This window comes from Urocampus carinirostris, chromosome 1 (genome assembly GCF_059441175.1).
Source record: "Urocampus carinirostris isolate Australia breed hairy pipefish chromosome 1, RoL_Ucar_1.0, whole genome shotgun sequence".
Taxonomy (NCBI): Eukaryota; Metazoa; Chordata; class Actinopteri; order Syngnathiformes; family Syngnathidae; genus Urocampus; species Urocampus carinirostris.
Genome location: NC_142349.1, coordinates 20,050,525 through 20,075,693, shown reverse-complemented (window position 1 = coordinate 20,075,693; position 25,169 = coordinate 20,050,525). Strand labels below are relative to the sequence as shown.

General features: G+C 37.4%; 1 protein-coding gene across 3 annotated transcripts in view; it reads right to left on the bottom strand.

Annotated features, from left to right (window-relative positions):
* The window catches only part of pde1cb (phosphodiesterase 1C, calmodulin-dependent b), a 173,183-nt gene that overhangs the window by 30,479 nt on the left and 117,535 nt on the right, over nucleotides 1-25,169 (bottom strand). For all 3 annotated transcript variants that reach the window (XM_088329611.1, XM_088329612.1, XM_088329613.1), the window contains 8 exons: nucleotides 21,113-21,226; nucleotides 19,286-19,468; nucleotides 17,570-17,636; nucleotides 15,378-15,494; nucleotides 13,348-13,488; nucleotides 6,057-6,157; nucleotides 4,284-4,412; nucleotides 2,448-2,549 (listed from right to left, as the gene is read on the bottom strand). In XM_088329611.1, the coding sequence (XP_088185737.1) occupies nucleotides 2,448-2,549; nucleotides 4,284-4,412; nucleotides 6,057-6,157; nucleotides 13,348-13,488; nucleotides 15,378-15,494; nucleotides 17,570-17,636; nucleotides 19,286-19,468; nucleotides 21,113-21,226 (954 nt within the window). The remainder of the gene's footprint in view (nucleotides 1-2,447; nucleotides 2,550-4,283; nucleotides 4,413-6,056; nucleotides 6,158-13,347; nucleotides 13,489-15,377; nucleotides 15,495-17,569; nucleotides 17,637-19,285; nucleotides 19,469-21,112; nucleotides 21,227-25,169) is intronic.

Below are 25,169 nucleotides of genomic sequence, written 5' to 3'. Positions count from 1 at the left end.
TTTTGGAGACTGGCTAGGGCCACTCAAGGACCTTGAAATGCCTCTTACAAAGCCACTCCTTTGCTTCCCTGGCTATGCGTTTGGGATGATTGTAACAATGAAAGACCCAGACACGTCTCATCTTCAATGCCCTTGATGATAGAAGGAGACTAACTCAAAATCTCTCGATACAAGGCGCCATTCATTCCTTTCTTCACACAGATCAGTTGTCCGGGTCTGTTTGCACAAAAACAGCCCCAAAACATGAAGTTTCCACCACAATGCTTCACAGTGGGCAAGGTGTTCTTCGGATGCAATTTAGTATTATTTTCCCTCCAAATAGAAGAATCTGTGTTTTGACCAAAAAGTTCGATTTTAGTTTTATCTGACAATAACACATATTCCCTGTCCTCTTCTGGATCATCCAAATGCTTTCCAGCAACACACACACAGGCCTGGATGTGTATGAGCTTCAGCAGGGGGACATGTCTTGCAGAGCAGGATTTGATTCCCAGGAGGCGCATTGTGTTACTGATAGTAGCATTTTTTATTGTGGTCACAGCTTTCTGTAAGTTATTTACTCAGTCCACTGTGTTGTCCTGGGGTTTTTGCTCATTGTTTTTGTTATCATTTTGACGCCACGGGGTGTGATCTTGCATGAACCCCTAGATCAAGGGGCTTATCAATAGTCTTATATGACTTTCATTTTCTAAAAATTGCTCCCACAATTGATTTCGTTACAACAAGCGTTTTACCTATTGCAGATTCAGCCTTCTCAGCCTGGTGCAGGTCTGCAATTTTGTCTCTGTTGTCCTTCGACAGTGCTTTGTTCTTAGCCATAGTGGAGTTTGAAGTTGTGAACAGCTCACTTTTATACTGAGTTAAAACAGGTGCCATTGACGAAAGTAACGTGTGGAGCCTCGTTAGACCTTGTTCGATCTTAATAGAAGAAGGTAGACCTCTTTGACAGCCAGAAATCTTGCTTGTTTGTAGGTGACCAGATACTTATTTTCCACTCAAATTTGGAGATACATTCTTAAAAAAACTAAATGTTTTTTTCTTCCACCTTCTGTCAATCAATGTTCAAATATGGTACTTCTTAATTTTTAGTTCAATCTCTGTAGTCTATGCGCCTTATAGTCTTGTGCGACAGATATATGAAAACAATGTCACAGAGGACTTATTTGCGGGGATGTGCCCTATAATTCGGTGCACTTCATACCGAGGTAAATACCGTAACAACAAATATTACTGAATTTGAGGAAATGTTGGTGTCCTGGGAATATAGCCTGCAAATATGCCAGTTCTTTATGTTTAAAGCTGTGTTTCTAAACTGGTGGGTTGGGACTCAAAATTGGGTCACGGACCTGTCTTCAGTGGATAGTGGACCTTTCCTTTGCCTAGAATGATCAATCGCACTCCTTAACAGTAGATGGTGATAATGCCCTGTCCAATTTCTTCTTCCTGTACAGTCATTTGGTGCATTTTAGAAGGACCACATCTAATTTCTTAAGGATTTTGTTGGTTTTATTTATTTTTCTGCCCAAAATAATGGTTCCCAAGAAGATTAAAAATAACAAGAAGGAAAGTAGAAAGCAGTGACAACTATTATCCAGTTGAAGAATGAAATGATTGCGACATACAAAAATGGTGTACAAGTGTCTGCTGTTGAAGCGCTGCTGGAAGGTACAGTGTATGGATTAACAATGTTATATATTTCAATTTACGGCTATATTTATCTTTGTTGACTACATAATTAAATAAGAATTATGTTTATACACTTTATTGATATTTGAATTTGTTTTAGTATGTGTCTCTTTTAAAGCAGTTTTAGAGGGTGGCTTACAAGCCTTGTAGGCTCATATGCAAGAATATATGGTACTTGAGACCGTTTTGGTTTTGCAGGTCATTTTGTTTTTTTAGGAAAAAAATAGAAATAAAAGGTATTCAGAACCTCTGCTTTAAAGTGCACAATCCTTTTATCAGATACATGTGAAAAGTGGACATCTTTTCTTGCTTTGGGTTGCAGCCTGTGATTGGGGTGAAATGCCGGGTCCTGAAGTCAAACCAGTTGAGAACCCGTCTTCTAAAGTCAAGTCATGTTTATTTGTATAGCCCTTAATCACACAGAGTCTCAAAGGGCTGCACAGACTATTGCAAACTATTATTACAGACTATTATGACACCACCCCCTCATCTAAAACCTACATGAGGGCAAATAATACACATATTATCAGCATAAAATATATATTATTCATATGCTATGGAGTAGAAGTGTGTTCTAAGCTTAGATTAAAACATTTCTATTGAGGTTGAATATTGAGTCACAGGGAGAAGAGCATTCTACAGCACCGGGGCCCAGATGGAGAACGCTCTGGAACCTGCGGATCCCTTCTTGGCTCTTGGGATCATGAGTAGAGGACTTTGAAATAACATTTAGGGGAGCACAAGCACAAAAGTTAACTGACCCCTCAGGCTGCTGCAGGAAGTTCTTCATGGCCTTCACTTGCTGAAAGTGGCAGGACATGTCAGTGGCAAGCACCATCTCCACAACCAGAGCACGCAGCTCTCTGTGAGAAAAAGACAAGACAAAATGAAGTGTCAAAAACTTGGGTGCAAGGAAATAAACAACAAAAAGGAATTAAAAACTTGCCGAAGCAAAACGTGTGCAGCCAACGCAGACATTGAAAGCTATTTATAAATGCCTTGCTTTGACAGGTTCGGGCTCATGCTATGAAAATTGGATTGCTGCTGTCTGCTTTAATATATTATCACAGTTTCACTCAGTGCAGAACTGCTGGACCTTGAAAGCACTTGTCATTTGCCAAGAACAGAAAGCAAGTTCACGATGAATTTGTAATGTGTAGATGTCGGGCACAGGCCTGAACTTTTGTATCACTATCAAGTTATTTTTGGCGCAGAGATTACTTGAATTGAGAGCAATGTTCCCTCTAAATTTCCACGGGTCTGAGGGTTCACACAAAGTCGGTGCGCAACGCTTCAAACAACAGTGAGCAACCATAATCCCAAGTGTGTATAAAACATAAAAACTTGATATCAAGTTACATTTTGCTGAGTTTCCGGCAATGCAAAATTATTTTTCGCTTTTAAATGAATTGACTAATGTACTATTGCAAAGGTTGTACAGCCTACAAACGTTGTTTGTTTTTACAATTCTTTCACAAGATATCCATTTCTGTTTTTTCCTGATATATTTTGTCACATAATAATAACATTTTTGGGGGCTTATTTAGCAATGCCCAAATGAGTTCAAGGAGCATTTATAACATATTTTTCCCACAGCGCCTTTCTGCTTTGATCTTACTTTTAGAACCAATGTTCCGGGACTCGCAACACATAAGGAAGCAGGAAAGGGTCTTAGAGAGAGGAGGGCGTAGAGTGATTTCATGCTTGTTCCCATTTTCTTTTGTTAGTGTAGCCTAAAAAATGGTCAAAGAAAAAAATGCCTGTTTCAAAAACGGTCTAAACACCAACCAAAACCCCCAAAAGATGAAAAAATAATAGTTTATTAGTACTTGAGGAATGAGCTGACTGAAGCTGTGATTATAAATTTAAGCTAGGAGTGGCAGACGCCACCTCTTGAGCTAACATTGTAGTTATTTAAGGAAATTGCCTCTTTTAATGGTAAGTAGAAATATCACTCAAGAGGGAGGATGGGACTAAATTCAGATTCAGATTCAGATCTACTTTATTGTCATTCTAGTACACGTGTATACAGAACGAAATGTCGATACATCTGACCCGCACAGTTTCCTTGAATGCACAGATATAAATAAAATGTATTGAGTTGGAGTATTGAGTACTAATAATGTACTAAATAATTATGGCTATGTATAGTACTTTACAGTAGCGCAAATAGTGCAAGAGGAGCAGCTAACCAGATGTGCAAAAAGGGCAGTCAGGTAAACAAGTCAGCTAAACAGTAACAATAACACTGTAACAATAACGCTGTAAGTACAATAGTGCAGAGAAACAGATGTGCAAGGAGTGGCTAGCTATAGAGAACTGCCAGTAGTGCAAAAAGTCAAACAAAACCAACAGATGTACAGATTAGCAGCAGTTAGATTTACTATGTAAATATTCAATGATCAGAAGATTTTCAAGGAAAAATTATCAGATTTGTATCGATCAATTCTACCCTGTATTTACCTTAGCTGGATCAAAATCCCAGTATCACCCACCTCTATTGCCCGTGATGAAATTCTCCAAATCTCCACTACAAAATTTGTGCAAAGTAGTGACGCTTGTAGCTTTGATTTTCCTTCAACTCCTTTTGCACTGACCTCCAGTCGTCCTTCGAGAGGTTGTAAAGAATGTTCATCTCGTCATCCTCCTGCAGCAGGCGGTAAGCTGCGCTCACGTGGTGGCTCTCCAGCACCGAGCGGTCGTTGTACAGGATGGCCGTGTCCGACCTGGGAGGAAGCCAAGCAAATACTCCATTACGATGTTTATGACCGTTGGCCGGCAACTAATGTCACTGCTTCTCGTTCTAATTAGTATAATTGGAAATATGGCTTTGATGATATTATCTTGGGATTTTTTGTCTTTTTCAATTTCATTTCAGTTAGGCGATTTTATCGCCCCGGCTAAATTAGTTTAGTCTAGTGTTCACATCGAGGAGGTTAAATTGTGTGAAAACAAAATGCATATTAATTCAGACCTACTTTGTTGGCTAAATGGAACTCACTTTTCCATTCTGCTTTCCTGTAATGTTTCAGACTTTTCTTGAGTTTATTGGTCAATTTCGATTGTGCAAGGAGTTTCCTTTGGGGAACTTAAAGTTAATGAGTCGTCAAGTCACATATTTATTTTTTATTTTGTTTATTTTTGTCTTTTGGTGCCTGCTTGCAAGGTTTATTTAAAGCGGTCTACAAGGCCAGGTAGGCAGTGTGTTGCCTATAAGGCAATTGTTTTTCTTAATAATTGCATAATAATTGTATGCATTCAAAATGTAGTGCAAGGCTAAAAAGGGATGGACGTTCATGAAGAAGAGTTTTACATAAATACAGTAATCTCTTTTTTTTTGCGAGATTGCCTTCCAAAAAAGCCCCGCGAGAGTCAAAACCCGCAAGGTAGAGACTTTTATCTATTCATTCATTTATTTATCAAGTACATTTGTAGATTTTAAACCAAAGAACAAACCCAAGTAAATGCTTAACAAATATAAGTACTGTACTTTATTAACTTTTTTTCTCTCACAAATATCTCCTGTCCTGTCAAATTAGAATTTAAAAATAATCTTTTGACTTCAGAACAACACATTTCAACTTCGCATGATACTTTGTCGCCATCATTTGGACGTTTTGGAAAACTGCGATTACTTTACCGGGGCTGGTAACCCAAAGAGTTGGAAAAAAATCTGACAAAAACAAACAAGTGTGGAGCTACAAAATATGTAAAGCCATATATAGGGCTTATAAGGAAGGAAATACATATGGTGTCTATCTTTATTCGTTGAAAAACATTAGGAATGTGTCCAGCTTGTGTTTCTAGAGGAACCATATATTTTTCCATTATCATTTTTTTTTTGAAAAAGCGCCAGGGAGCCACTAAAGAGCCCCAAAGAGCCATATTTGGTTCAAGAGCAAATTTAGTAAGGTGCCAGCTGCTCAGGACAAAGAATTACAAACTGTATAAGGCAGGGCTACACACCAAGTCAGGGCTAAGTTTAAAGTCATTTATCCATTTTGACACAATTCTAGATTACTTTCATTTTCCTGTCTTTGATGCTAATATCAAGTAATTCGGCTTATTACTCTTATGCATGGTCATTCAAGTTTTCATAAATCACAGGCGGCCCAAAAAGTGAAAACAGAAATTGATCATTAAAATTACAGTAGCAGGCTTCATTTTTTCAATGTCCTTCCTCTCAGAGTGTTTGAGACTCTTATTGATACTTTGTCGCCATCATGCGAAATCTTATTCGGTCTTTTGTCCTTCCTCGTATGTGATTGCATTGGAAGCACCCGAGTGGGTAAAGGCCTCTCTTGATTTGTAAATGAGGTCATCGATCTCAGAGTCAAAAGCTGAGTGCTTTTGATTTTATGATCCATTACCTTGTCTGAATGTGGAAGTTGTTTGTCGTCCCCGTGTGCTCATAGTCGTGCACGGCCGCTGCGAATATCATGGCAAAGATCTCCAGCTCGGTTAACCAGTGCTGCCGGAGAAGTGGAGAAGGCCAAATGGAGACAACAATCGAGGGTAAAGGGATGTGAAAGGTGATACCATGGAAAGGGCAGTCAGGAATGAGAAAGAATGTGGAGTAAAGGGAATAAGAGACGGGAAGTAAGTGATGAGAATTGGGAAGGCAGTGGATGGAAAAGCAGATAAGGTTGCATCATGAAAATGTGTAGGAGGGAACGCATTATGGTTTGCAAAGAACGGAAACAAATGAGTAATGGAGGGTGGGGGGTTTGGAAGGGGCGATAAGAGGAAGGGCAGAAAATGGAAAGTTGTCAGTTAACAAGTTCTAAACAACGTGGTATTTTTAGATCCTGATATACGGCAGCCACCCGGACAATTTGTTAATTTACTATCCATTTTCTAGCTTAATACTTTTCAATTAAGATTTTTTTTTTTTTCATCGCAAACCGAATCCCTTTATGAATACACCTCGTCAACTTCATATAACCTGTATCAGGCATACAGACATTTGAGTGATCAGGTGCGATTTTTTTTTCATTGAGATTTATTGTGGAAGTGTAAACCCTGTTAACAAGCAAGTTAGAAATAAATACATCAAAATAAATTCAGAGAATTAATTCATTCAGTACCATTACGTGTAAATATGTTTTTAGAAGCATTGTCCCTCAGTGCCAAAACTTGTATATTTCTTTGCTTTTTTCAATTTAAAAAATCTATTAAGAAGGGTTTGGCACAGCTCCTCAGTTAATTAGCCTCTGGGAATGCTTTCAGCATGGTAAATTACCATTAGATGGCAGGAGTCCCTTTTATCAGGTTTTTATCCATACATCAATGAATCCCCCATTTCCCAGTCTTGCTTCGAGTTTCCAGCGATTGAAGTGTATACTGTATGGCCAGTATAGGCGTAGTGAGGTACAGTGTGGTCAGAGTAGCAAAGATACGGATAAGTACATATGCTAACGCTTCAACAAAGTGGAACGTGCATAATGTGCCCCTTATTTGGGCAAAATAAAGGATTCAATAACATGAAGCAGCCTTTTGATAAGATTTTTACTGTCTTTTAAGACTAAAAGCTGACTAAAATCAGAAATCACAAACAGCTAAAAAAACAGCTACTTTGTTACTAAAAAGTGCTTATGCCAGGATTGTCCTCTTACACGTTTAATGTGACTTCTGTGTTGAAATAAGGAGAGCAGCGTTAAATTGTAACCCTGACGCTTTAAAAGGGGCAGAGCTTGTGCTCTGCTCCGCCCTAGAAAGGAAAACAAGCGAAGGAGTTGAAATTGAATATTCATTCCACAGATGTTTACAGCATTGGAAAACTTTAATTTGTGTTATGTTTATACTGCAAAAACCACATTGAAAGAGAAATATATTTCCTTCTTTTTTTCAATTTGTAAACATTTTTGGAAAAGCGACAGGGAACTACTCCGCAGCGCTAAAGAGCCGCATTGCAACCCGGTCCGGTCCAATATCATAAAATTGGAAAAACAAATCTAAAATAAGCGACATTTTGAGACCATAAGGTAAGATTATAATTTTTTTTGCAATGACTGTATACTTTTGTTATGTCAGCAAAATATTGTAAAATTAAAAAAAATAAATAAAAGAAGAGACATTTTCTGACACTCCGGAGTAAGAGTTCTTATTTTTTTGCATTGTGAGTGTAAATTTGTTATAAAATGAATTAAAAATATTGCAAAATATAAAAAACAAACAAACACTAATATGCAACATTTTCTGACAATGGGGTGAAATTATTTCTTACTTTTTGTAATGTGAGTCAAATGTAGACATAAATAGAAGTACAAATATTGTATATTACAAAAACAAAATAAGCGACAATTTCTGACAGTGTTGTAAAATTAGATTTTATTTTTGTATAATGAGAGAATAATTTAGCTATAAATTGAAGTAAAAATACCGTATGCTGAGTGTAAGATTGTCTTTTTTGCAAAGCGAAAATAAACATAAATTACCTAAAAAATGTCTATGTTGAGGTGCCCATGAACCTGTTCTGAAAATAGCTCTCCAGTGCCTGCCTGGTCATTGCGATTTTCGAATAAAATGATTTTTCTAGTTGAGACAATTTATTCCAACTTACATTTATTAACCTGGTAATAACATAGTGACAACAGAGTAAAAACATTATACATTGTTTTTTTCTTTTAATAGAAAAGCTTATTAAACTGGGTGACCTTTGCGCTTATTAGTAAAATAAAGTAGCTCCCTGCTTAAAAAAGGTTGGAGACCCCTGAACAAGAGTTTACGGCTGATTAAAACATTTTTTTCAATTCACTTAGGTAATACCAGACGTTCTGTTATTACCTATATTTACTGTTAAATATGTTTGTGCATAGTCTGTACAGCCCTTTGAGATTTCTTGTGATTAAGGGCTATACAAATAAACATGACATGACTATGAAACTGGAGAAGTTAAATTGCTGGCTTTTCTACCTCTATTAATTTTACCATTCACCAAACCCAGTACTAGTCCAGTATCTTTACCTCTCTCTGCCTAACAGCATAGATGCCACAGATGTCTGCGTTTTATTTATGTGACATGTACAGTATATACTTTTGAGTGAGCATCATAATCAAGAGCGGGCGGGATGTAAAAGGCATAAAGAACAAGAGGGAGCAAGCTGGCCAATACGCCCCCCTGGCGTATTTGCTCGTGGCATTGCTTTATGAATGACCTGTTGATTGTTGATTTAATGGAGTCTGGAGGGCGTGTGGAATGACAAATGCTCTTGCACAGCTCTCCCAGGAGCCCCTTGGTCACAGCAGTAATGCGGTTTCCTGTGCAAAGCAAGACCGGTGGGAAAAGCAGCGTGTCGCAGCCATCTTATTAAGGTGATTAAAGAAAAACACAGAGGAAGCGAGCGGCTACTCGATGGAATTTGAGCATGTGAAGAGGGTGGTGGTGTTTTTCTTGTGTGGAGGGGAGAGTAAAAAACATTACTCTTTACTCTAGGGCTCCTTTTCAAACTACTAAATGACCGTGATTCAATGCTTTGCAATGCAGTGCAATACCTTGGTACTTTTGCATTTAAAAGAAAAGTTAATCCATTGATTTTTTAATACAATCATAAACTATCTTAAGATCAGTCTTTCTCAACTGGTGGGTCGCCTTGGCAAAATAATTCTAAGAAGAAGAATTAAAAAAAAAGAGAGTCAATTAGGTTCCTTAACAGTAATTGTGATAATTCCCTGCCCAATCTCTTCCTGCTTGGTCAATCGACACAGTCTTAAGTGTGTTTGAGGGGGACCACATTTTAATTTTTCGCGATTTTGTTAGTTCTCAATTTTATGCCCATAAAAGGGGGTCCCTAAAAGTTAGTGATGAGGGAAAGGAAAAGTGGAAAAAAGTGACACAATGATCTGAGTCCAAAAAGGAAATTATCGCAAAATACGAAAACGGTAAATACTGTCCTTAGAGACTAATTGTGATTAAGGGCTATACAAATAAAAATGACTTGACTTGACTTGTAACACTCTAAAAATAAAATTCTGTATCTCAACTATTGTTAAAACATTAAAAATTAGATTATGAGTAACAGCGTCCTCCGATTTCTAGCTGTTCCTCATTTGCTCACGATTTAACAAATAACTGCCAATTTGTCAGCAACGATTAAGAAGATGGAGCGTACAGTTAAGGTCAAGAGCGGGCGGGATGAAAAAGGCAAGGAGTTTGCTATATTTCTCCTAATGGAGATATTCTTTCTACCATACTCGCATCCTAGCCGTATTTACAACTATTAAAATACTGAAATCAAGGGATCAGTTTATATGCTCAGGTTTGGTCGTGTGTAACCAGTAGTAAATGGTAGTCAGCGTGGGTAGTAGGCGTGGCTTATACGAGAACAACAAACTCAATGGGACAAATGGGAGCACAGAAATTATAGTAAAGTGTGCTAAATTTTGGTCTTTTTATTTGTAAAATTATTTTTTTCCCAATTAACCTTGCCAGGAGAAAAAAAAATGTCTTGGACAGTAGAGATGGAGAAGGAAATCATTTGAAGCCCAAAGACAAAATGGATACGAGTGTTTGTTGACAAGTTCTCAACAAATATGAAGGTTTCATTGCTTCCACAGGTTGGTGTTCTGTACATGCTTTCTTGCATTTAATTTATTCTTTGACCATTATAAGGCAGTTTTAAGGGGTTGACTTCAATGTGATTATTTACAGAAATTGTAACTATATAGTTACCGTATTTTCCGCACTATAAGGCGCACCGGGTTATAGGACGCACCCCGAAAAAATAGTTTTTGGTCCTATATTTAACATACATAAGACGCACCGGATTATAAGGCGCTACAATGGGAACGTCGACAAAACAGTCAGATAGTTCAGTCAAACTTATTACCCCCTTAACATTCCCAAAGCTTGCAAAGACGCAAATACGTGTCGAGAACACGTGCGGATGCGGTGTCCGTACGATGTCACTCAAATGCATCGTTCCATCATTCGGAAGGTTAAAGTCTTGGGATTCAAGAAATGCCAACCATTCCTTAGTTTCTATTTTCGCTCGCAACTTTACTTTGCATATGACAATAAACACTTGGAATTGAGTTTAATTTAAAAATAGACACTCCATTCCATCCATTATCTGCACCGCTTATCACAGAAACATCGAGTTCAGTCTGAAACAAGATACAGGGAAAATATAAAGCCGAAGTAGCTCACCGAAGTCGTTGTGTTCAATAATAATGTGCAGCCATGGTCCTCTTATATCCGTGAGTTTAGTAAATCCAGGAGAATAAAATATTCACAAATACAGAATAGTAAAAAAATGCTTTCTGTATGCCGTCAACGATGTGCTATACGCATTCATCTTTTTTGGCCAATTGCAGGCTTTGTTTTGCCGCTTCAGCCAATGCCAGGCTGTAAATGATAAAAAGGATCCGCCCCTTGACCTCTGAATAACTTTAGCCAATAGTGATCGAGTCAACTAATGATTGACACATCTTTTTCGGCCAATTGCAGGCTTTGTTTTACAGTTCAAGCCTATGCCAGCCTGTAAATGATAAAAAGGATCCGCTCCTTGACCTCCGAATAACTTTAGCCAATAGTGATCGATTCAAATTATGATTGACACATTGGTTAGCCAATGAAACGCCGGTAAATAAATCCCAGCATACACCGCGGACTACGTGGCGTTCGGGGGAAAATCTAGTCGGCGGCTGCAAGTTAGTTGGAAGACTTCGCGATTTAATATTGATCCATAAATAAGGCGCACTGTATTATAAGGCGCATGGTCAGCTTTTGAAAAAAAATAAGACTTTTAGGTGCGCCTTATAGTGCGTAAAATACGGTACGTTGAGAGTAACAAGCTACTTTTAGAGGTCAGGAATTTGAGGGGGAGTAGAATCATTTTTTAATGTCATTGTAATTGTGACTAATTACCGTTTTTCATTAATGCACTCAACACTGCTAATAGCAGTTTTTTTTTTTCAGTAAATCAAAACACTCTCTAAGACAACTGTAATTTATGTGCATAAGGGATGCATGATCATTATAATTATAACAAATTTTGGAAACATAATGACAAAAATGCAGTCACACAGTTTGATATCAGGAAAAAAAGATGAATAATTCCTCATTTGGTATACCCAATAATATACAGACATAATGCTATTTTCCTCATTTATGTAAAAGATGACAAAAACAGACACAATTAACAACAAAATTTATGATGATATGAAAAAATATGTTATGTGTAAGATTTATGTTTTCAGTAAACTTGAAAAAATAAAGAAGAATAAGAAGATTTTGTTCATTAAAATTATTATTTTCCAAATGGAGTAAATGGTTTACAGACTTCCATATCAGACAATTTCAGACATTTTGAGAAACAGGAGAAATATTTGTAATTTTCGGCCATTTGTGACAGACCTTTGTGTCTACTACGTCTTGTCAATAGCGATGCTTTACTTTCAGATCTTTGATCACATGAAAAGAATGTTGAAGTATACTTGAGCAAGGTACCGAACCTCAAATTGCTCCTGATACTGTGTTATCATTAGGTAAATGATTAGTTGAGAGTAAAGTGCTTTAAGCGACTGATAAGTTTATGCTTCTTATTTCTGTTTTTAACAAAGGAGATTGCATAGGATACCCAGGGCCGTTGCTAGCCATTGGGGTGTCGTAAGCACAAATGCTGTATGGTGCACATAAATACGTGCACAACTCTTTTGGTATTAAAGGCAGTCGCTTGAGACTCGCATCTAATAGACCGGTGCGCCAGAGCGGTCGCATCCAATAGGCCAGTGCGCCATGTGAGTCGACAAAAAACAATTCGAAGCAAGGAGAGCGTGCCCAAGAAACAGTGTGCCAAATGGGTGTGGAAATACGGTACACTTTATTTTGACATTGACTACCAGCAAGTGATGCACGAGCTTCCTCTCGCTTCTTCTTTTTTTTCCTTTTCTCCGCTCAGGACTCTTGTTGTCGTTTCGAGACCATGTTCGCACGGGTGTTCACCAAATTGCGAATGAAGCATAATCGAATATACCACTGAGAGGGCTTGGGGGCACCATGAGACTGGAGATTCAACCCCTTTCGCTGAAGAATTGGTTTATGCTGCTTTTGTATTGTTTCACCGTATTCGTGCATATTATTAACACTACACTTTTTTTTTCCACGACCCTGATTTCTTTTGGTGCCCTCCTGGACACTTGATGCCCTACGCAGTGCGCGTTATGTACTTTTGCGGGGCTGAGGATACCTGTTCATTATTTTGACCATTATTCCTGACTGTTGTTTGTTGTTTTGACTATTATGCACTGTACATCATTGTAAGTATTGGCCAATATTGTTAATGTTATTTGATCACCTAACCCTTTCGGGCAGATCTGCTTTTTGGAACATATAAGATTTGATCAAAAGAGGGGCTCAGGGGTGGCCCTATAAAACAGATTTGGAATTTTGTATTGTGAAGGTGTTTTTGTTCAAGATCCTGTTCTCGCGAGTTAAAAAATGATTTGATGTTTTCTCTTCATATTTTGAGCTTCTTCTAAACTATAAACAGATACTGATAAGATTTAACTTTACAAAAAGAAGTACGGTAAACCCAATTGCAACATGATAGAATTATGTCATCAAGCAGTTGCTCCACATCACCAAATGTAGAAATTTTAGGCAGAAAAGCAGTATTGAGATGAACTGTCATCAAACATATTCCCATTAAGAATACTCACAACCATGCCCGTCTTGAGTAATAGGTAATGAACAGTCTGTGTTACATCAGCAGCGTGAATCAAGTTATGGTAGGGGTTTTTATGCTTGCTGTATCCCACTTCTAAGGCCTCAACAAAAGAAACGACTGCGGAAATCGGGATCTGGAAAACAAAGAGAACAAAAACAGCAATAAGCATCTTGCAAAACCATCATGAAACTGCACCATTGTATTCTGTTTGCTGGTTTATGGCTTTTTACTCAGATATATCACACCATTTACATATCAAACCAAAAATAACAACCGTATCAACCATTATTTCACTCATAACGACTGTTTCAGACCAAATGGGTGCCTTCTTTCTCATTATGTGGACCTAGGACAGTTTTACCTTTTGGTCATTATTTAATCTCGTCAATCTGTCTAGGACAGGTAAAGTTCAAAACCACCCATGTTTAGGTCATTCAAATGTCCAAAGCTGATTGCAAAGAGACTTTGAAGTATGCCTGGAAATGGGCAAATAACACTAAAACGGCAGTTCAACCAAAACAGCAGACGTTCTGTGTTTTTCAGATTGCTGAGGGATCGACAAAATGTTATGTTAAACTTTCCACAATCTTTTCGACATATATGGCATGCATACATCATGCTGTAGACTGTTACCCCACATCAATCGAGGGGGGTCCCGTAAAATAAATTGTGCATCATCACATATTCATGCAAGCTTTATTGCTTTAATCATTCACGGTGCTGTCACTTCTTGGAGGGCAGTGTCCTCACCTAGTAGACATCTTAAAAATTCATTTCACAGTTCTAAGGCTGTGTGTCCAAGCCTCCACATATTCATTCAGCAGAAAGTTACAGACTTCATCTTGAAGTTTTTTCACTTTAGAAATGTCGTCCATTTACTGAAGGTCCTTGAACACTGCAGAGTATTTCAGTATATTGGGCACATAACTGTAGAGAGAATTCAGATATGTTTGTAATGCTTCTACTGTCTGAAAGGTTTTCTTTATACAGTAGTGGTCAGCAAACACTGGGTTGTAGATGACATAGGAAAATGCTTAAAATTTTATCTCACCATCGCATTACTTTTACCCACAGTACCACTTTGTTGAACACTGGAGCCATGATTAAAATCATTCATTAACAACGTAAACTATGAACACAATACCAAAATTAAATTTACAATGTTTTATTCAATGTCCTTCAAATTCTGCTTCATCATCAGATTCACATCAGAGTTGTTTTCTTTGTTGTGCTTTTTTTCTATCTATTCACTGTATTTTGTTTCAGGACAATTTTCCGTTTTCTTTATTCTCTAACGTTTGTCGTCTCTGGTACCATGAGTAAATGATGATGATATACAATTAAATTGCTTTTCCTATACCACCTAAATTCCTAGTGGTCTTGTGACAGTCGATTTAGGTTTATTATTACTGTTATTATTGATGTTATGACTAGGCTGCAAGAATACTGTCAGACTTTAAACCAGTCTGTGGTATACAGTACATCTGGGGAAAAAGTCATTGCTAGCTGAAATCGCGCTCCCTTTCTGACCACCTGAATTTCTTTAAAGCAATGTAGATTGTGAGCGACTATTAGAAAATGAAATCATATTTCTCTGATATGTTTTCTCATTAACGTAGAATACTACATGTAATATTTTCTGCCAACATTTCTTATATTTATCTTGTTATATTATATTTTGTGCAATATTCTTTACCAAGTATTTTGTTATAATCTGTTTAATCATCCTCTTACATATTTAGTTTACTTTCAAAAAATGTTTTAAAAAAACATGTTGAGATTCAATTATTTTCACTATTTAGACAAAAACTGTTGTTGTTTTTTTTTTATCCTAAAAAGGACCTCTAAAGTCATATCTTGTGAGTATCTCGTAAACAAAAAAATCAGTTTAGGTGTTTGTTTTCTGCGAAATGTAATTTAACATTTCTATCATTTTCCCTCTGATCTTTTTTTAACTTTATCATCCTTAATTTTCGTTCTTTCATTGGAGCTATGCAGACAAAATGTTTGTACAGTATTTACCTTAAAACGGCTGATGAGATCGTATCTGGTGAGCAACTCGTAGAAAATGAATTTAAGTGCGTGATCGCCGCTGGCCTCATTCAGGGCGAACACGTCAAATGACCACTTGTCAACATTCTGTGTGGGGGAGAAAAAAATGAGTTGTAATTTATTTGGGCAATCCAGTAATTCCTCGCAGTATCGCAGTTTACTTTTCACGGTATTTCATCGTGAATTGTGTTCTGCAGCAGACAACACACAATAAATGCTATCATGGGGCAAGTGGCGGACGTCTTTGTGTGTGTGTGCGTGTGTGTTGGGTGGGCGTGACTGTGTGCAACTGTGATAGGCTTATGTATGCTGTCAGTCAAACAGCTGGGCGGCACACAAGTCAATGGGTTCACCAAAAAAACAACTGCAAAGCACGGCGACAGCAATTATTTTATCGGCACGTTTGTTAGAGCTATTAAAATATTAATACGCTAATGGCTAGAGTGATCAGACAGGAATGCAAATGCAGTTTCAGAAACCACTGCGCAGCGGGGAGAGAGAGAGAAGTGGTATCTCACGTTCCAGGCGGTAACAAGACTCCCCTCACACCGTTTGCAGATAGCGAACGAGTTTTATCCGAAGTTCGCGCATGCAGGGAAGTTATCAATGACGTCACAAATACATCTTTCCAGACATACAACGAAAAATAACTGAAGTATATGTGTGTATTAAAATCAGACTATGTGTGTGTGTTTTAATGATTACTCATACATTCATAATGGAAAAATAGTAAATACAAATGAGAAAAAACAAGTTAAAATGCTAATTTCATCAGGATTATTTGTAACATAGAACACAGAGAAATACACAATTAACTAAATATGATCTACTTTACAACGTTACATTTAAAAGAAATAATGTATTAAAATGGACTCTGAGGAAAGTGAGAAGAGCGCAAAGAAATGCTTATCAGAGAGAAAGCAAGGGAAGGGGCACAGGTTCAGCCTACTGCTACGTAACAAATCCCGCAAGCTACCCCTGCCGAACCTCTATCTCACCAACAACAGATCAATGACCCATGTAACGGAAGACCTGGAGCTACAACTCCTGGGAAACCACAACATTTGTGATGGACGTATTTTAATCAGCAGAGAGACCCGAAGATCCTCGACACAAGCATGCAGATAGCCGCCTGATCTCTACATTACTTTCCCCTCCAATTTTGTTGTACCATTGTCCAATGACAGTACGGTGTTTTCCATGGAATTCGCTGTGCCCCCCACTTTTCCTTCTTTTTTCCACATACAAAAATTGTACGGCATACACAATTTGAAATGATCAAAAACCGAATAAAATATGGGGAAAACGTTTACAGGGATGTTATTGTAAAGCGCAACCTATTAGGGCTAAGAACGCTGTTTTTTAAGATAACCAGCTCTTTCAGCTAAGCTCAAACGATTCTTTAGATGTTTTTGTTGCTTTCATTTATATACTACAAATAATAATGGAACATTATGCATTAAATGAATGACTAAAAATGTATTATACTGCCATATTATCCAAGCATATATATTTGTTCAATATAGCTACAGTGGGCTAATTTATATGTTTTAATACTAAGAAAATGTAAAGTAAATTAGCACAGGATCCAGAGAAAAACAACAAATTCAAAATTAGATATATTGACTCTTCAGCACTATAAAAATATTTAAACACTGATTTTTTAAAATGTATTATTGCAAAAACGCAAAAATATGAATTAAAAAGTGTAAAACAAAAACAAAAATATCTTTAGTCTCTACTGAAAATTGGCATTTAGCAACACAAAGTGGTAATCTTTGAGGGACTAATCAAGATTCTTCTCTCAGTGATAGACAATGCACAGCTTCCTCTTCTATGTCGCTTAATTCGTTATCTCCGCTTTGCCAGTTTTTGGAATTTTTCGCTAACTCCAAACTTTCTTCCTGCTGCTTGAACAAAGAGTGCCAACCCAAATGCATCTTATAAAACTATTTGCGCTCAATATTTGATTAAAAACAGCAGTACAATTCTAATCTGTCGACAACCACGCCATTTACTCAGCAGCATCAAGCCATTTTTGGAGAGGCAACTCCTTTTGCCTGATAGCGAAAATATGAATTTCACAAAATGACACCCAGGTAATTGAAACTACATCATTCCTGAAATACTTGCACTATGTTTTGGAAGGCATGCATGAATACCTTAAGTGCTGATATCACAGATGCGGGGTAGCTGAGTCCCACCAAATTTGAGGTTCGTCGGTACATCCTGTTGATGAGATGAAAAACAAGTAAACACAAGCCTCTTGACAAAAAATCACACAGCAGGGAAAAACACATGATGCATTGTTTTGCTTAATTTGAAATGTAGCAATATTATCCATACTGATCGGATTAATACTATTGTCTAGGGATTGATACTGTCTTCACATTTTAACCATCACAATAATAATGTATGTTATACATATATCATAACTTTCAAATTCGCTTTTTTACAACTGACTACTTTTAAAATTTGGTGAACTAAAATATATTTTTGTTGACTTTATGAAAATATTTTGCAGTGTTTGTATTTTCGATACAATGCTGCTTTTTTGTGTTTGACTGTCTAGACTTCTGTTTTTAAAAAGTTGTTAGTAGAAGTATTGTTTCATACTTTAAAAAGATTTTTACATTGTATTGTACAATATTTGCACTTTGGCCTCATTTTCTGAATATAATGCAATGGAAGGTATAGATTGCTGAATTTTTAGGACGATTATTTTGTTCTGAAACAGTTGTAATGGAAATGTTTTTATCTATTTTTTCATTGTGTTAAAGTTTGTATCGTTTCAGTACTAATCAATAATACTTTGTATCTTTTTGGATCAAATCTATACCAAAATTGCCCGCATCGCCCACTTCTACCTGACAGAGGATTTGATTTAGACCCCAAAAAATTTACAATTTTTTAAAGCTATTGATTATAGTAGCCCTTTCTAATATTCAGTGTTTATTTTCTGAATATATATATAAATATATATATACATATATATATATATATATATATATATATATATATTCGTTTTTTATTTATTAAAAAGTTTAAAATATCAAATAAGGTGTGTTCCACTTCATGATTTTGTCCCACTTATTGTTGGAGCTTCACAAGAAATTAAAGTTTTATATCTTTATGTTTGAAGTCTGAAATTTGGCAAAAGGTTACAAAGTTCAAGGGGGCCAAATAGTTTTGCAAGCCACTGTATTTTTATACATATATAATGCTATTCTCTGAGGGGGGTAGTACATACCATTGAAAATGAATTCTTTGTTTTTGTAACAATTTCTAATAAGGAGTAGCCTTCATTTCCGAGAACAGGTATAGAATGTCACACGTTCTTTTTTCTGGCCGTTCTGAAAGTTTGATCACACCCACAAATGTGACACTCCAGATACTTGACTAGCTCAAAGCAAGGTCAGTTTTATAGCTCCTCGAATGAGCTCAAATTTTTTAACTGAGTTTACATAATTAAAGAAGGGTTTTCTAACCATCCCTTAGCCCTCTTGCATAATAAGCAAACACAATGTTTTATTAGAACACAGGAGTGCTTGTTGCTAGAAATGGGCCTCCATACATAAATGTAGGTATTGCATTGAAAATTAGAAATTTGCAGCTCAAATTGTATTTTTTTATATTAACAACGTGTGAGGTGTATTTGTAATTAGTTTCATGTTATATTAAAAAAAAAAAAAAACTGCGTTTCCTTCAAGAATAAGGATATTCTTTTTAAGCAATCCCAAAGTTTTCAGTATATATATATATATATATATATATATATATATATATATATATTATACACACACATATACATATATTACAAACGTGGGTGGCATTGAAAAGCTTGGAGTTTACGGTGCTACATTTTTACTTCGTTTTACCTCTCAACAAATATTCCAGCCTGTACGGCGTGAACGATGCTTCTGAACCTAGGTTTCTCTTCATTGCGTCGCAGCATAAGGCCCATCTGTCGCGTGAAGGTGGAGGCCAGCCAGTCGCGTACCTCCGAAGGTACCGATTCCGACTGGATGTCGCTGAGCTCGTCCTCTGTGTCGACCAAGCGCCTGAAATAAGAAATGAGTCAGGGGGGATGGGTGAAACGCTGGCAGCAGTCTGATGAAGGGATCAAAACCAAATCCTAACAACATCCATAAAATTTCATCATGTCTTACGTAACGCAGCTTTCGAAAATGTCAGGTTGTGGTGTTTCAGTTATTTTGCTCGTGTGTTGCTTGACTAAAAAGTAAGACCTCAGAACCAAGCGCATTTGGAGTTTGAAGGGCTACATAATACGCATTACGGGTGCAAAGCACAGTCCTGCTGTCCCTTTGGCTTTTTATCATCCTCCATTTTGGCTGGGGTGTCCGTGCAATCATCATCCCTAAATCGGTTTGGATCTACATGATAGAGACGTTTACATAATTCCTTAATCCTGGACGCATCTCGTACATTGGACCCGCAGGCAACTAGTGGCATACGAAGACACCACAACTCAAAAAATGCTCGCCCTAAAAATGAATGAATGGATAAATAAATTCACAGCCAGAAAGATGGACGCAGGTAAAGATAAACGGATGGATGGATTGATAGACGGACAGATGGACGGATGTCACTCGTCATACAATGGCAGTAAATTATTTCAATTGAATAAATATTATTTTTCCTTTAAATGGTACTTATCCTAATATGTACTATATTTCTTTGAACAGAGAAGTAGTTTTATTATGTTTGTATTTTAGAAAATCTTATATTTTGCATATCGCCGCAGTCGTGTAAAAAAACACATATTAGTTTTTTGTATTTATTTGAGAAGGTTTGTATTAATTGCATTGTAAACATTGTGAACATTTAAAAAATGACAAAAGTGGTGATACAGCTTTTTCACATGATAGCAACCGTTTTGGTATTTGGAATATTTTTTGTTATTATTGTATTACTTTAAACATTTTTAAAATAATGCATTGATCCCTTGCTATACTGTGGTTGATAACGCATTTTGTTATGCAGTGTGATTGCCTAAATAAAGAGATTAGGTTTCGGTAATAATGATTTTTTTTACAGTGCAGTGTAAAGTACTCGTATTCGTTAAACTAATAATATTGCCTCCCATCACGCAACATTTAGAAATTGTATATATTAATTTGTGTCATATTCCTTGTGATTTTTTTTTTACAACCAAGTACCTTTAAAGGGACATTGTGTTTTTAGCAGTATTGTATCATTAGGTGCCTCTAACAACAGCGAACAGATGATGAAGGTGCTGTATCTAAATCAGATCAGGCAAAAAAAAAATGCATAGTGACCAATCACAAGAATAGGTAAACAGCTCTTTATTGGAGAGGATCTGGCCCCTGTCGTTCACTTCTAAGAGCTTGCTCATACAGCCGTTTCGTTTGCGAGTTGGTTGCCGCGACATTCACCAATGACAACAGTACTGGCACTTTTAAATATCGGGCTCACATTATTCGCGCCCAGCCCTCATTTGCATTTTCTTTTGTTGCATTAGTAAATACTATATTCATTATCGCTATCAAACTATATGGTAGTCGCTATTCTGAATGGTGACATGATCCAAAAAATGGGATGTAAACTCAGAAAACAGTATCAGGTCTACAGAAGCAAGTCGCTATTAGCATTCTGCAGCCAAAGGCGTCATCGCCAAAGTTCCCAGGCGGTTGGCGCAAGGTGTGTGCGGGTCTTAAGCTTACCTGGTCTCCTCGATGTAGACGGACTCCAACACAGATGCGGCATACTCCAGGTTCTTCTTGAGATCGGCAAGAGAAGCCTCGCCTCTCTCCAGCTGTTTGACCAGACATCTTAATCTAAAACAGACATTGAAGAAGCCATTTAACTAAGTGGATTAAGCCCGCTGCCACGCGGACATGATCCATTAGCCAGCTAATATTAGGCTCGTCTTATTTGCCCCGGGTGCTTGTTTTCAATTGTGACAACGATCAATAGTACATGTCAGAGTCAAAATAGTTTTAATGAAAGAGAACGCTGTCCGAAGATAAAACGCCCCCCTATATGGACGATTCAATTTTCCCCACAGTAAGTGATCACTGTTCATTGAAATATTCAGGCACTAAAACAAAAATATCGTTGCTGACTCACCAAAATGTAAACGGTGTTTAAAAATGTTTAATGAAAGAATACATGCCAAACGGCACTGCAGATTTTTTTCATATATGTATAATAAAAACAGTATTGCAGTTGAAAAAAATGTTTTTTACTCTCATTACACAAAAGTACAAAAAAATCGGTTCTCCTTTTATATATTATCGTTGTTATTTTGTTACAGTTTATACTCTCAGTTGGTAATAACGTCATCTCGGGGTAAGTTTGCATGTCACTATGTTTAAGTTCCCTCAAAAAAACAAAACTGCCACAGAAGATGCACCTTTCTATTCAATTCAAATCGAAATTGCAATAGAATTCTAATAAATCACAGTTAGTTTTTTTTTTCTTTTTCAAAATTGTGCAGCCCTAGTCCTTCGCTTGTTCTCACATTATTTGGTCACTCACTTCCTGCTCTAGTTTTCACTCCACATCCGTATTCTTCTTATTTGCAGTATTTTGTGACATTTTTGCAAAAGGACTCTGGTTGGGCCTTGTTTTGAAACCATTATTTGTGACAAATATGACGGTCGAAATAATCCTCAATGGTCTAAAGTAACCTTGACATGCGTATTTGTTAATATATGACACATGCTCTGGCATTATTGCTTTTTATAGATTTCATGAGTGGGTTTGGTGGTTTTGTTGAATTTGGTCTTAAACTATACAGTGTGGCTCTCAAAAGAATGTATATATTCTTTTATGCCTCTTTGAGACAAAGAGGTTTCAGACTCCTGGGTTTAATGCTCAGTCAGCTTAAATGGACTGCTGAAATCACCACATTGTGTTTTACTATTGGAATGGTGAAATTTAAATTTGCTCTCGTATAAAAAGGACTGCTCAAACGTTAAAATATTCGACTAATTTGCAAACGATTAATTGACCTTTGGACAGCTTGATGACATTTTGTATTGTACACCTTTACTCGAGGTGACATTTAGATTTGAAGATATTGAAGGTCTAGCCAACACACATGCATGCACCTGATCTTGTGCACTGTGACATGATGCAGGAGACCACCTGCTGCAGGAGGCTCGTGTGATCGCTCATCATGAAAGCCCATGCAGGCAACGTGTGTTGTTGAATTATTAAGGGAAAAGGTTTCAGATGCTCTCATTGATTAGGTGCCCTGACAGTGCTCGTATTTTGCAATTTAATTGAAGGTTGCTGCGTGCAATAATTCTACCGTCTAAAAAATTAAAACTATCCCTCACATATTCGTGATAAAAGCTGTACCAAGTGCTAGAGTTTTATATCACTTTAGTATCCTTTCCACTCTGCGATAACAATCGGGTTACTGAATAATAGCAGTTGACCGCCAATGCCGATGGTGGGGTAAGATTTAATGGTGGTTGAATCTAGATAGATAGATAGATAGATAGATAGATACTTTATTCATCCCCTAAGGGAAATTCACATTTCCAGCAGCATCCCTGAGCTGAGAACAATACAATAATAAAGCCAAAAGAATACAATATACAAATACCCAGTGTGACGTGCAAATGCCCACTTTACCATGTTATATAGAGTAACTAAATAGTGCTACACAGAACACATAATGCAGTAAGATTCGGTAATATCCAATGTAGGTGGTGTGGTTTAATGTGGGCCTTTACTCTGCCGGGTGGAGTTAAAGGGCCTCATGGCATGAGGAAGAAAAGATCTCTTCAGTCTGTCCGTAGTACAAGACAGTGACAGCAGTCTGTCACTGAAACTGCTCTTCTGTCCGGAGATAATGCTGTGAAGCGGATGCGATGGATTGTCCATGATTGACCTCAGCTTTTTCAGTGCCTGTCTCTCTACTCTCTAATCCTATATATGGTTTACCGACACAACTGGGTGAACAATTTGACCTTGAAAAAGCCGATGGTTCCTTGAGTGATATATTTTATCGTTTTACAAATCTATTTTGTCTGGAAAACAAATAAATGCAAGAGAAAAGGGGGGAAGACTGCGTCTACTTATATTAAAAACAAAGCTATGGTTTATACTAGGGGTCAGCAACCTTTTCGGTGCGGAGTGCCACTTTCAAATTTCCTTGTAAATCAGTGTGCCACACCAAGATTAATGACTCGCACAAATTTTTTTTAATATCCAACAGAGCTGTCATTTTACACCAGTCCAAATATACAACATGGATAGACATTTTGATCGTATAATTCAGTGTTTTTCAAGCCTTTTTGAACCAAGGTACACTTTTATTTATAAAAAGTTCCGTGGCACACCATTTGTCGTAAATGATTGAAAATGAAGTTATGTCAAACATGTTACTGTACTACCTCATAAGCAGACAATTACTACCGTAAATTCCGGACTATAGAGCGCACCAGACTATAAACCACACCCACCAATTTTTGAGTGATTTGGCACTTATCTACTTACACAAGCCGCGCCAGTGTAAGAGCCGCGGGCGCCCGCAGTAAATCTTGTGACACAGTCACAAACTTCACCGAAACCACGCTGTAAATTCCTCAATTAGTTCAGAACCACAGCTGACATCACATGTAGCAAATGATTCCCGTAATTAAGGTATGATGCAGACTTCTAAAGTCGGGGTCCCATTGAAAGTAATCCAAGGAAACAAAATGTATATTTCCAAAGTTAAGGGTGGGAAAAATATATAACCACTATTGTTTGCTGCGACAACAGACAGATCTACCTGTAACTCAGCTTTACCACATTTCCCATCAGGCCGCGTTTTCTCCGCCCCTTATTTTTGATTTGTCCGTAGAACACATAACAGAATGAATCTTTAGAAAAAATACATTACAAAAATATCCAGTTGCAAATACATATTATACATTGTTACACATCTTTACGAAGAAAGACGGTTTGAACAAATTTATTGACACTAATAACAGAAAACAAACAGTGTGAGGTTTGAACAACCCCTCTTGACAATCTCAACAGCAATCAAGCACATTCACAATATTATATTTCAATATGACGTTTAACAGCAAACACAATGTGAGGTTTGAAAGACCCTTCTCGAAAATCTTAATAGCAATCAAGCATATTCACAATTTCGTTATATAACATCTTTGTTAGTGTCAATAGATCCGTCCAGGCCAAAGTCGATTGTTTTTGGTCTGAACAAATCCACCGACACCAACAGCAGCAAAACAAACACGACAATCTCATCAACCATCAAGCATATTCACAATTTTGTTATATCTGACAATATGACATGACAATATGACGTTTTAACATTTTTTCCTGACATTTCAACATCAATTAAACAATTTCAGAGTTATTATCTTTTAACAGTAGTTAACCAACGTGCAAAGGGCAATACTATTGTGCAAGGGCATAGCTCTGCCATCCCACCCTCCCAAGCAGCATCCTCCAGTCCTCTGTGTGGGTCCTCTCCCTTCTTACTTCTACTTTCCACAACCAGGCCGTTGCTGCCGGGACCCCCACAGTGTAGCTCCGGTTCCCCCCTCCGGGTGGGTGCAGACGATTCTTCTTTATGGCTGCGTCCTAGGCCCCCCACTCGCAGATTGTATGGTATCTGCAGCCATTTGGAGCACAGCCACGGGGGGGGATCTGCCTACACCTCCATACCAGCAGGTTTCTGGAGGTCCAAATGGCGTCCTTGATGGCGGCGAGAGAGAGCCAGTCCCTGGCAAAGTCGTTCCGAGACCTCCT